Source organism: Echinops telfairi, unplaced genomic scaffold, assembly GCF_000313985.2.
Source record: "Echinops telfairi isolate 266 unplaced genomic scaffold, ASM31398v2 ScPeMD7_7468;HRSCAF=8506_0, whole genome shotgun sequence".
NCBI classification, from domain to species: Eukaryota; Metazoa; Chordata; class Mammalia; order Afrosoricida; family Tenrecidae; genus Echinops; species Echinops telfairi.
The window spans coordinates 49,936,565-49,950,386 of NW_022111369.1; the positions used below are offsets into that span (position 1 = coordinate 49,936,565).

Sequence of the window (13,822 nt, forward strand, 5' to 3'; positions counted from 1 at the left end):
ATCACCATCATCAGTGCCAGCAGACCAAGGCTAATACCTATGAGGCTGAGGTCAGGCCTTCCCTTCCCCTTCCTCCCCGATTCTGACAACTGTCCCTCCCAAGACAGTCCATGCTGGGTTACAAAAGTCATTGCAATGGCCACACAGAACTCCCAGACCGTACTCACAATTGTGGTATCTATTTGGGACGTTAACAGGTTATAAATGCTCCAAACTCAAACTCACGGCCATCAAGTTGATTTTGACGCAGGAATCCCATAGGACAGAGCAGCACTGGCCCTGTGAGTTTCTAGGCTGTACATCTTGAGAGGAACAGAAAGCCTCATCTTTCTCTCTCCAAGTGGCTGGTAGTGTTAAACAATCCAACTCTGTGGTTCTAACAGCTCAAAGCACAACCACTATGTGCCACCAGGGCTCCTTTACAAATTTTCAGGATTTGAATAGGACAACTCCCCCCCACCTTTTTTTTTTATAAAGGTGCTCCTGCAGGTAGGTCTGTCTCCGGGCCTTGGCCTCTCAGAAACCCAGCCGATTAGCATTTGTCCTGCTTTGGCAAAGTTACAAAGCTTTTTTAGGGCTTTCAATAAATGTCTGAGGGTATGCTACTCCACCAAAGCCTCAGCCCAAGGGTGCGCAGCTCTAGCCCTGTGGGTCAGCCCCCTAATTAAATACTTGGAGGCTCATCACTCCACAAGCCAGTTTTCTGCCTAAGGCCCTCACCTGTGCGTGCTCCACGCACTGGGAATGCCACTGCGCTGTCGCATGCTCTGACTTTCGATTCTGTGACTGCTGCTCCTCTTCCACGTCTCTGTTACCCTTCTGGTTGTTACAAATGTATTGTGGATCAAAGAGGTTCAATGTACAGGGGTCTTGGGGGTCTAAAGAATATATTTCCACTCGTGATTCTTCTCTCTTGCTGGTAGTGAGAGCGTCTCTTCTGGTTCTGCAATAGCTCATTTTATGCCCAGCAAGATGACAGTCACAACTAACCCCGCTAGCAATCACTCACAACTGAATAATATAACAATCCATTCAGTGACGTTCCTTCTCATCTCTTATCCAGAAGCCTCAGGGAAAGAGTCATTTGATGGGAGTTGCTCAGATGATGTCTACAACAGCCTTATTACATAATTCATTGCACAGTAGCCCTGGACTCAAAGTCATTCCCCCTATCCCCATGGCACAAAAAACACCCTTGTTTTAAAGGCACCCTAACAAAATTAAGACGAGTGTTTGATTGAGAAAACTGGCCTGTAGCTATCCATTCATCAAAGGGACACATGTAGACATATTTATTTGCTTGGAACAAGCCTGTGCAGGTATGAACTGGAATCTTCGTAGCAATGCTTTTTGATTTATCCAAATAGAGGACTATTTAGATAGCCCTCTCAGAAGGGGACATAGTCTGGAGCTTTCTATCACATGCAAATGACCACTGGAGGGCAACCACAGTGGAGGAAATCCCAAAGCATCAAGATGACCCACCGCCGTGGGTGACATTTAGTCGCTTTCCCCCACCACCTTTATGTTTGTTCTTTGGGTCAGTTTCGGAGTGGTTCTTGTAAGAGGAAGAGGCTATGTGTGGGCTCCACAACATAATATTCCCATGACCAGAGTTGATCCAGCTGTCACCACGATCATGCGGCCAGGCTGCTAATAGCAGAGGCCAACTCAGCAGCTGATTGGATACATTCACCAGGGTCATCAGTCTTTGGTCGTCTCACAAGCATGGACTCTGTATTACAAAGAAGGAGCAGAAGGGCAATGTGTGGAGCGGGAATGGATTCATTGGACCCAATAGATTCATAGATTCATTAGATCACCGAACATTCCATTCATCAGTTGTTACTTTGCTAAGTGCCCTTGGTGAAACAATCCCTTGGTAAAGAAGGACCGTGCTGTGACTGAGCAGCAGCATCTGTGAACCTTCTCTCACTCGGTCTCACAACATCCTGGCAAGGTAAGTCTTAACCCTCTCGTGCAAAGAAAACACAGACTCCGAGAGTCAAATCTCACCTGGAAAGTCTCGGATGTGGTAAGATATGATGTCCAAGTTCAAACCCAAGTTTGTCTGTGTTTTTCATCACACTGCTACTGAAGGGCAGTATCTGAGGGCTGCTTTGGGGAACCTTCTTTCACGCTCTTCCTTCGCAGGATCCACTTGGCGGCCTCATCCTGCAATGCTTTTAATATCGTGCTGAGAAAACTTGCCTGACTCTGTCCAGCACCTGCGATGCTCCCTCGGTTGGGTTAGAATCCCCTTCTGTCTTGTTTCAAGGGCATCCTGTGCTTGGCATTTTCATAGTGCTTTTCACACTTATGGAGCCCTGGTGTTGTGGTTAAGCATTGAGCTGGCATCTGCAAGGTTGGCCGTTCAAAACCACCAACCTGCTCTACAGGAGAAAGGTGGGGTTTTCTCCTTCCATGAACTGTTACAGGTCTTGGAAATTCACAGGGACATTTCTATCTTGTCCTGTAGAGTTGCTATGGACTTGACAGCAGTGATTCTCTTCCCTGCCCACCCCAATATGCTGTCACCTTGGGGGATATGTTTTGTGGTAGTATTGTGAAATCATATGTATAAAATGCTTGAACCTGGCCTAGAGTGACTGTTGTTATTATTGTGATGGTCTGTAAACTTGTCACCTTCATTGACAGCTCTTTGGAGAAAGGGGCTATAACCCCAATACCTAGAATAGTGCCAGGACCTCAGGGAACACTCAATAAACTGCTGATGAAAGAAAGACTATAGCAGAAAGAGTAAAAGAGCCGTAAAGGTGGGAATAAGAATGCTTTTCTTAACCAGCTAAATGTATATAAATAATAAGCATACAATTTCTGGTATTTTCAGTGAGAAAAATTCTTTATTTAAAATAGATTAGGTGATTTTTGCTAGATTAAATAAAACACTCTACAAACAAAGCTTTTAAATCCAATGTACCAGACCCAGTAATACCAGTCAAGGGTTCTGCACACATCCCTACTATAATAGAGTTTGAATGACATAGCTTACAATTCTGAGACTATGTGTCTGTATTAGTGAAAACTTTCTAAAGCAGTGTCACATTTGGTGGCTACACGGGGCCATACTAGTAAGAGAAATGCTCTAATGCCTGACAGCTACACAGCATTGATGATGAAATTCAGAGACCCTTAAACTCACCCCTAAATCACAGAGACAACGCACACATTTATTTCATAAGAGAACAAAAGCAAGAAGGAGGCCTACGCTCCTGTTAACCACTTTTTATTGACTAACATTCGTTTGGATACTATGAATATTTTTGCTGCAGAGGGTTAATAATAGTTTTAGCAAAAAGATACACTATGGGGACAAAGCTGAGAATCTTGCGTATACAAGACATAGCTAGTATCCCAACACCTTCAGGGCTCTTGGAAATGCCACCCCTTGTGCATATTCGGGGGCTGCTCAGCCTTGTTGCCCTGCGCCGATGTTTGAGAAACGTCTGGGGTCATGGTGGGATCTGTAGTGCCTTCTCCCTGGAGACCTAGGGGTGTGGTCATGTCAGCACCGTAGGTCCCATAAACATCAGCTAATCCTGGGGTTACCATGGGGTCAGCAACTTCTGGAGTGACCCTGAGGGGTCCTCGGCTCTGCCCTGCAGGGCCTCTGGCCAGGCTGGGGAAGAGGCCCTTAGGGAAAGCAAGAAGCGCTCCGTGAGCACCGGGCGCTACCTCTGAAAGGAGGGCTGGGTTTTCGGCATTGGCTGGGTTGGCCTCTGGCATGGGGGCACCATGGGCACCTCCTTCCCCCTTCTCAGGTCCTTTGGTCGCGAATGGAGTGTCGAATTCCAGCGTGAAGTCACCGCCCTTGCCTTGATTAGGCTGCATCCCCCCGAAGCCGGGCCTTATGCCTTCGAATCCTGGAAACATTGCTCCATAGGCCATGGGACCACCTCGGCCTCCCTAAGGGAAAACCCCAAACAAAATTTCACCATCACCACGCATCACAACTATACCATTCAACTCTGCACGGTCCCAGATGCTGAGAAATGGTACAACCTGGCAGAGGACGAGGAGGTGACTGATAGCTTCGCTCTAGCGCATTGCTCTTTAAATGGACTTTGAAAACTGACCACGGAGAGTCTGTGCTTTTGTGGGTGTTGGAAGCTACTTCTGTGGGAGGGAGAGGGAGCCCCTGACCGCGTCTGCGTGGGACCGAGGGTAGGGCCATGCCCAGACCCCGGGCAGAAGTTAGTGTACATTTAATTTCAGAAAAATAATTGACAGCTGAAATGGGCAATGTCATCATAAAACTAGCCAAATGAAATCCATAGCAAAGCTTGTTGAGGGATGGGTGGGAGGGTCTTGTTAATGGCATTTCTCGTTATTCCGCAAACGAAGTCACATGTAAGAATCAATAATCTGTCTATCTATCTATCTATCTATCTATCTATCTATCTATCTATCTATCTATCTATCATCTATCTTGAATAGACCTCAATTTCCATGTGGGAAATGAAGTATTTTATTCCTGTGATCAGTTAGAATTCTAGGATTCAGCACATTTCCTTCCTTTTTGCTGCTAGAAATTTTGGACCAAAAATCACAGATGAGCTACTAACAGCAATTGTACAGGGCAACTGAGACTTGAATTTACAATTTTGACTCATTCTATTGAGATTTTTGTGATATTTACATTGCGTTTTTAAAAATTTACCAAGCGTAATGTAAATAAATTAGAATTACAAGTCGATAATTTCCAAGTCCTGGAATTTCGAATTCTCATCAGTCTTAGGTAGGCACAATACCCTTTCCTCCTCCTCTCTCCTAGCCCTTCACTCAGGAAGTCTCAGTTTTTACATCATCCCCTCCAGGGAACTCGCTGTGAACTCTGCCATGCAGTCTCTTTTTCTTAGTTTTATTGTGACTCACCTCACACCATTGTGATGCTATTTGCCCTTGTACCTGTCCTTCCCATGGATTAGACAAATCATCTTGAAAACAGGACACTTATATTTAGCTTATTTAGCTTGTCTGAATAGCATCTGTGTTCCCAGGACACGAAGGTACTTACAAGATAGTGAGATGGTGCTTCCTCCCAGTATGTAGCATATGGGTATGTCTATTCATGATTCATTGGGTAGCATTTTCAGTTGATAGTGATTCATTAATTGAGTATGGTTTTTCCTTTGTTTCAGTTTGAATTCTCACCAATATAACAGCTAGCAATTTCCAGCAGAAAATGTAAAACTGTGCAGGTCTATTGATTTCAGATCTTACATTTGTAATATGTATGTATCACAGATAATGATAACAAGCTAAGAGCACACTATCACTGTCCTGTCATGCATCTTGAATGTTACAATGCCCAAATTTAAATTTGGTAATGTTCCACTGGTTATTTTAGAAGTATTGAGGTCTGAATTATTTGCCACGTGGTGGAATTTGCTGCTGTGAGGGGTTAAGTGGCCTGAGAGGGAATGGGAATGACATATTTTTTGTTTGGTTTGAAACATTGGCTGTGAAAAAATGTGAGACCAGGAAAGGTTTATCCTGTGATCATATACGAGTGATGGGCAAAACCAGTGCTGGTAAGCATGCCACAAGTTCACTTCCAGGCAGCAGCCTATCATGAAGGAAAAGCGGTGATCAACTAATGGGCATTTCTGTTTTTAACCTAATAGGCTGAAACTTGCTTATGAGAGACTCTAGTTTTAAAGAAAAAAAAAAAAGGACTTTTTCCTTTGTATCTATTATCCAAAGTGTAAGCACTGAGGTTCTGTGGTGTTCTTCTCAAATTTAACTTCGTGCTCAAGAATGGTCCTCCCTCGTATATGACGGCACCGAACTGTGATGAACTCTTTAGCTGCTGCCTTGGAGTCTTGCTTTTGGTTTCGATGTGGAAAAAGCCTGTCCAATATTGGGCTGTAATACATGGCCAGTGTCTCCTGGAGCCCCAAGCCTGTGACTGTCCTTCTCTGGCTGCCATTTTAAGGAGAAGCATTTGAAGCAGTTACTTACAGCCATTTCTTCTGAGCTCATGATGCCGAGTCTGCCAGGGGCGTTCTGTTAAAAAAGAAACATTACATCAGATTTTGAACAAGCTGCCTTCTAAGCTACTAAGGCAACAGGAAAAATCCTTTAGCTTTCCCTTAATCTTACTATTAATGCAGGTTTCAGAGACAGAGTAGAGAGGAGAAGGATTATTGACTAATTGCAGCCCATTTGTATGATTTAGATAAAATATTTCCATTAATGCCGGTGTGTGTTCAGAATATTTCAAATAGGAGCTGTACCTCCTTGACATTTCAGTTGCTAGCTTAAGCATTCAGAACATATTTATTTGTGATATATGGTGTGAGTTCTGGAATTTTGTCATTTTAGCTCTTAAGAAAACGTTTAATAAAAAAAATGACATTTCCAATAGAACGGGCACTTACCAATTGATTTGCTCCATAGGACATGTAAAACATTCCTGGATAAAGCTAAACATAAAGAGAGAAGTCATCATAAAGTGCATTTCCCAGGAGAAAGACTTTTAAGGACATTGCAGAGAAGTGGGCGAACTTACTGGCGACTGTGACTGTTTGTTTGGCGGCACTGGTCCTTGAGATATCAAACGGGCAATCTGGAATATCTTTGAGTGGTAGGAAATTGACAGAGCGATTCATATTTGCCATAAACATAAAGCCCATTACATTAATCTCCAGGAATTATAGAAAAGACATTTTTAGCAGACTTAATATGTAAAAGAACAATTTAAAAAGCTCATTAGATTTTTAAAAAATGATTGAAATTTCCCTTATATGCTGGAAGAAATAAAGTCTTTTCCCAAGAAAGTGTTGAAATCTGTACTTACTGATGGACTTTGTGGGCCAGCAAAATCAAATCCAGGTAACTAGATCACAGAGAAAGAGTAAAATGACCAAAGTAGACAAAATGACCTGAGCACAGGCTGACCATGTTTTACGGTTTGTTTGCCATCTTTTCCGTGCAGTCCTGATGACTGATCAGGAAAGGCGTCTCTTGCTGTTGCTGTCAGTGCTGTACCGTGGTTCTGCCTCATCGCGACCCCACACAACAGGACAAAACACTGCCCAGCCTGTGCCATCCTCGCCATGGTTCTTATGTCTGAGCCCGTCTCGGCAGCCACTGTGCCCATCCATCTTTTTCACTGGCCCTCGCCGTTACCAGGCATGATAGCCTTTTCCAGGGACTGGAGTCTTGGTTTACGATGAAAAGTTATAATAAAATCAAGGATGAGTCTCTCCAATTTATCTTTGAGTTTTTTTTCCTCTTGGTGTGACTGGTGTTATGACTCAACGTACAACGTTCTTTTCAGTGCTGACTTACGGGTGATGAGGGCTCCTTCCATTGCAGACGGAAATACATGACTTTTGGAACGGGGACACACTAGACTGGACTCTGTCTCTGCTGCTACCTTTCTGTGTAACCCTGAGCATAGTTTGGAAACTATATGCGCCTCAGTTTACCATCAGGATTTTACAGGGGGATGTTAAGGACTTGCACACTACTAGGTGGGACTTTCTTTTTCTGTCCATTGCTTTAGTCCCTGCATGTTTGCTGTGTGCTTTCTGCAAAGTTGGTTTCTTCATGCTCAGACAGAGAGAGAGAATAATACAAAACACTAGTTGCTGGGCTAAGACCTCAGGCGCCTTTTTCAGCTTTCCCAGTGCTGAAAGAGACCAATAATATGCCGCCGGGACATTTCTGGTCTCTTGTGCTTTCCCTGAAAGCTATCCTCTATTTTTGCAACTCATAACCCATGTTTTAGAGGCACAAGCTCTTTTAGAATATATACCTCATTTCCGATGGCAAAGGACTGAATGGGTGTTTAATGTCCTAGCTCCAAAACAAGTCCCACATCTGTCAGGCAGATTAAAAACACACTTGTCTTGTGGGGCACTATGCCTGAAGGCTGTGATTACTTAAATGCATCCACAAATTGATTTTCTTTCATTACTTAAGCGGGTGATTCTGCTCTGCCCTTAGAGAAAGAAAGTAATTACCTCCGGTTTGGGTGGCTTCTCTGATGGTGCCACCTGCTGCAGAATCGCTGGTGATTCAGCCTGCTGCAACGGCGGAAAGCCTAGGTGAATTGGAGGCTGTGGCCCAGCCTTCTGGGCTGGGTCTTGGATGGCAGTTGCATCAGTGGGCACAGGGAAAGGTTTCGGCCCAGACTGCTGAGGCTGTAGGGACTGCTGTGAGGGTAGAGGTGGCGGATGAACAGGCAAAGAGTATTCGTACTGTAAAGACATTTAAAAAGAGAATCCGGAGCTTACGGCTTACTGAACTGTGGTGTCTAGCATTTCTAAATCAAAAGTTTTGGGGTGATTTTACTTGGAAGGTGGGCCAGGGAACTTGAGTTTATATATAAAATACCAAGTTACTTAGAGTATTGTCTAGGGCAGTGGTTCTTAACCTTCCTAATGCCGCAACACTTTAACACAGTTCCTCGGGTGGTGGTGACACCGCCCATCCACCAACCATCAAATCATTTTTGTTGCTACTTCATAACTGTAATTTTGCTACTGTTATGAATCAGGTAATCCCAGGTTGAGAACCGCTGGTCTAGGGAGTCCTGATAGTGTACCTGACTAATAGCAGAGGTTGGAACACCATGCAATTTAGAAAGGTTTGCGTATGTCCACCCTCCAAACTCCTTAGGGACTACCTCATCTGAATTTCCTGGTAAGAGTTTGTCATTGCACCTCCTCTATTCTCCCCTAGCAAGCAACCAGTCAGCTCACTGCCATCGAGTTGATCTGGATTCCTAATGAGCCTGGGGGACAGAGTAGAACTGCTCCCTGGGTGATTTTCAGAAGTAGATCATCAGGCCTTTTTGCCTAGACCGTCTTCGTTTGGAAGCTTTTCTGAACCCTGTTCAGAATCATAGCAATGTACATAATGGGGCATTGTTCAGGAATTGAACCTAGGTTCTCCAGTGTGGAAGATAAGAATCCAACCATTGAATCATCAATATAGAGAAAGCAAATAGGGGGACATTTTGAAGTCAAAAGTTTAAAAAACTTTGATGCAAACATACCTGTTGAGTTTCATGTTCCCTTGGTCGCATCCAGGGGAAAGAGGAATGTGGTGGGAGGAGACCATGCATCCAGAGAGAATTGAAAGATTTCCCAAAGCCAAATCTAGAATACTGAAGACATAGGAGCCAGGGGGTGGGGAAGATTAAGACATGTGTATATTTCAATATTGCCTAAATGTGTTCATTTAAAAAAAATCACAAAAGTGCAGAGATAGGAAAAGTAAGAGTGTTATTAGTTAATTTTATATAGATGATAGTCAAATGTTCTCTTAGTAGTCTTATATTCTATTCTGAGTCACATGAGCTTGCTAATGATTTAGCTTTGTAAATACTCCTATATTTGATAATGTAATAAATTGGTAATCCAAGAAAGGATATTTCTCTTAAATAAAATTTAATATAGTTTTAAGTTTTCCATGTCACCTCACTTTAGGATTTTATTTTGTTCTAGGCTATCCCAATTACTTCAATTATTCATTTGTTTTCAGAATATTGTTAACAAATAAAATTTATGAATTATAATGCTGCTGCTAATGTCACTATCACCACCACTATGCATATTTGTAATCAGGAATATCGGAACATAATGGTTACCTGAGGAAGGATGTTTAATCCCTGCAAACTTCCCAACTGTCTCATTGTCTATGAAGAAAAAAAGTGGGTTAGTTTGCCATGCATTTTTCTTTTTTGTTTGGACTTTTCATTGATTTCTTAACAAATTCCATTTTTAGCACAAAAATTGAAGTGGGAAAATTTGAATAAAATAAAACTAGATACACATGACTATCGAAAAAGTGAAAATGTTAAATGTTGTGCAAGGTAACAACAATTATTTTTATTATAATATTATAACAATTTCATTATTATTACTACCATTAAGATAGTGAACTTACTTTTTATTACTAAATAAAACAGTGGTTCTCAACCTTCCTAATGCCGTGACCCTTTAATACAGTTCCTCATGTGGTGGTGACCCCCCAAGCATAAAATTACTTTTGTTGCTGCTTCATCACTATAATTTTGCTACCGTTATGAATCATAATGTGAATATATGATATGCAGGATGTATTTTCCTTGTTACAAATTGAACATAATTAAAGCATAGTGATGACTCACAAAAACGGTATGTAATTCTATATTGTGAAATATTTATTTCTAATTACAAATAAATGAAATGTTGTCTTGAACCATGGTGTAGCGTGGGTAACGCGTGGGTAACAGTCTTCATGACTGGTACTCAGATGTGGGCGTATCTGCATGTGGGCGGACCCGCCTGGAGACGGATAGAGGAGCGGTGTCTCAGTTCCTAAGACCATCAGAAATATGTGTTTTCCGATGGTCTTAGGCGACCCCTGTGAAAGGGTCGTCGTTCGACCCCCAAAGGGGTTGCGACCCACAGGTTGAGAACTGCTCTAATAAAAGAAGAAAGTACCACTCAAGTGTGTGTGTGTGTGTGTGTGTGTGTGTGTGTGTGTGGTGGGGGATAGCGGGGCCGGGGATTACACCAAAATACATGAAAATAGTTCATCAAACTGAAATAGGAGTGTGATTGCGAGGACTTTGCTTCTTTGAGTCCCCTTTCCTCCCATTTAACTTACTTTGGCTGTTGCAAATTCAGCCCAAATATAAGTCTGGGGAAAAAAAAGAAACAAAACAATCTCCACCTCCTTCAAAAATAAAACAGTTCTCAAAAGAGTAAACAAAAAAACATTAGAAAAATTGTAAAGTATCTGGATAGATTGTCAAGGAAGCCCTCAATTCAACAGAAGTCAGTTTCACCTTTAACGGGACAAGATAGCCAGTGGCTGGACTGTGTTTAAGCTGCAAAGTGAGGAAAGGCCGCTGACATTCTTTTCAGATGATGTAAGCCACTAGCCAGAGCAGGTATTGACTGCCTTCCAGGATGCAGGAACATTTTGGAAGGCCTTGGGAAGAATTTGTAATCTTGTACCTTTTTCTGTTCATAGCCGATGATATTTTCTATTGATATCTATTTAAAAATATCCACTTTGCTGGGTTTTCTAAACAGAATGTATCTTCGTAGAACTGCAATAAGCCAGACATAGGCTGTGCAGCGGGAAACACAGTCCAAAGTTAAAGCTCCTTAAAAAGAACCCTTACAAGCAAACATTATACCAGCACATTTTCTTCATGGGAGTTCACCGTCTACGATACTATAAACAATTTGTGACAACAGCAATAGTTTACTGAGTGAAGTAACGATATTGCTTGTAAACATATAGTAAATGGATATAGCAAAATGTAATATATAGCAAATATAATCAATAGAATTATATTTTACTGAATGCAGTAATTATGCTAATCCAGGTAATATATATGTGAACATATAACCCACTGACTCATTGCCACTCAGTGTGCCACCAGGGTTCCACGTTAATGTGCATTATGTAGATATTAATACCTGCTATTTATTTGATTCATGTATAGATGACATTTTAAGGATCAAAACATTTCCGTTTAAAATAGCAGTGAGAAGAGACTCTAATAAATTGTATCAGCTGCAGACTCTGACCGGAAGATCTGAGAAACAACCTGTCATGTTTCTCCCTTTTCAGGACCATCCCAATGTCAAGATCATATGTGAACACTCGGTAGCACATACCTCAAGGCTCAAGCTAGCCATACCAGGGGTCCCAGGTTGCCGAGGAAACATCTAAATGGAAATAAGAATCATCTTGAGATCTGTTTGCTGAGAAACCTCCTTAAATGCTCACTGGACATAGAAATTCATCTTAATATTTAGGGGTCAACTGAGAGAACAGGGGCAAACTGACAACAGTTTTGGGTATGTTGACTTCAGCTTCTGGGCAGAATGAAGCACAATTTAAATTATCTGGGCTCCAATTTAAATTTCGCTCCCGTATGAACGATCTACCTTTTGACTGCCACTTCGTGCTGTGTTGCTTCAAAATGCAATTTTAATTTTTTAAAAGTCACACAGAAAATAATTGAGAAGTAAAAAGCAATATGATGATTTTTCTGTACATGAAACCCAGGATAGGTAGCTCTAAGGAGACAATAACTGGAGGGGCATGGGAAGGGAAGATGCGGGGGCATGGGGAGCTAACAACAATGAGTATGAGAACAAATGTTCTGAAATTGATGTGGGGGTGATTGCAATAATATTAATATGATTGGACAATAAAATTGTGTGGTATCTGAAATATCTGCCAATAAAACTATTATACAGAAGCAATATGATCTAAAAGGAGACTAGAAATGCTGCCTCTTTTATTAAAAAAATCCCATATAAAATCAAAGGGGACAAACTTAAGCTGAATTTCACAGGCTTTTTGACAAGCTTCTGTTTCCAGCATACAGATTATGGCCCAGGATCGTGATATTCACCGCAACCATGTGCAGAAAAACACACTCACTTCCTGTTCATGGAGCTCCAACAAGTCATCTATTAACCTTAGCGAGATATTATTTTATGTAAAAAATATTGATCTGTGTTTACGTTTTTACATCATCAGATAAAATATTTTTTTTTCCTTGAAGAAACAACATTCTAGCACCAGGCACTTTTATTTTTAGTATGGTCATCTAAAATTTGTTCCAATATATAGCTATATTTACGACTACATTTTTAGATAAGTTACTTTCCTTCCTAGAACAAGATTTATGAATATGCACAAATATCAGCGGAGAAAGAAATGGAGAATGGGAGAGTAGACACCATAATTTTCTGGACGTGAGGCTCTCTTGTCCTTTGAGTAGTCTCAGTACATAGGGCCAAGGGGTTGTCATGGTGATCGTTCCTTTACACTACAGATACGCTGCAGTGGTCACTAAGTGCAGGGGATCAGTTTTCATTTACAAGCGACAATGTCAGGAATACTCTCTGAGGCATATATTCGTTCCCTTACCCAAGTTTTTATATAAGTAAAATCACACGACTGAGTCAGAGTGGAAATATGTCCAAATTAATTCAATTTTGGAAATGGATACAGTAAAAGTGTATAGCAGAAACTCCAGAATAGAGGAAAAGTTGGCTGTGTAGACAGGAGGAGTGAATGTGTATGTGTTGTCGGTGTTTTGTTCAGGACTTGGAGGGACTTAGAGACAGAGCCTTCGTCCCCCACATCGGCCAATAGACAGACCAGGTTTTTAAAATAGATTCAACTACCAGACAAAGTATGCTGTGCTTTCCATCTATACCACATCACAAATTTAAAAACAACCTGTAAACCGAGGATACATGGCTTATGCAGAAGTAAAAAGAGCGGAGCATCCGATTTGGTGGGCAAAAAGTTGACAAGCATGAGAAATTGTCCTGGTCTTCATAATGAACCTGTAAGCCTTAGCAGTGAACTCATTCTCTCCAGGAACTAAAATACTACAGAATCCATGAGACAGGCTATGAGCTCCTTAAAACTAAGACCACGGTTTGTTTACCTTTATTGTCAGTACTTCTCGTGTTGCAGGATACAGGGCAGTTGCTCAGTAAACGTGCTGAATGCATGTAGCAGCTGAATAAGGCACTTGTGAAAGCAGAGTCACATGCTATTGGCTGGAGTAGCTTAGTGCTAAAAATGTTGTCTAAGTGTTTGTGTGAGATTATTTTAATATGTGCCAGAATGGAAAGTGACCTACAATAAACCCAATGGCAGGGCATGTTTTGATTTAGGAAACTTCAGCCATCGGCCACATAATTTCACCCTTACAAGACACATTTATTGGTTCAGTGTTGGTAGGTGTTGTCTGGTTAGTTCTGACTCAGCAACATACAACAGCACTAAGTACCTCTGCTCCTGTATCATGCTCACA

General features: G+C 41.7%; 1 protein-coding gene across 1 annotated transcript; it reads right to left on the reverse strand.

The window, feature by feature from the left end:
* Positions 1 to 2,860: 2,860 nt before the first annotated feature.
* Positions 2,861 to 13,522, reverse strand: AMBN (ameloblastin). The gene is made up of 9 exons (XM_045284364.1): positions 13,451 to 13,522; positions 11,655 to 11,705; positions 9,626 to 9,673; positions 9,032 to 9,142; positions 7,995 to 8,231; positions 6,536 to 6,601; positions 6,405 to 6,449; positions 5,986 to 6,030; positions 2,861 to 3,927 (listed from the first exon to the last, which is right to left on the reverse strand). The coding sequence occupies exons 2-9, from the start codon at positions 11,703 to 11,705 to the stop codon at positions 3,385 to 3,387; spliced, it is 1,146 nt and encodes a 381-aa protein (XP_045140299.1). The 5' UTR covers positions 13,451 to 13,522; the 3' UTR covers positions 2,861 to 3,384.
* Between the last annotated feature and the right edge of the window lie 300 nt (positions 13,523 to 13,822).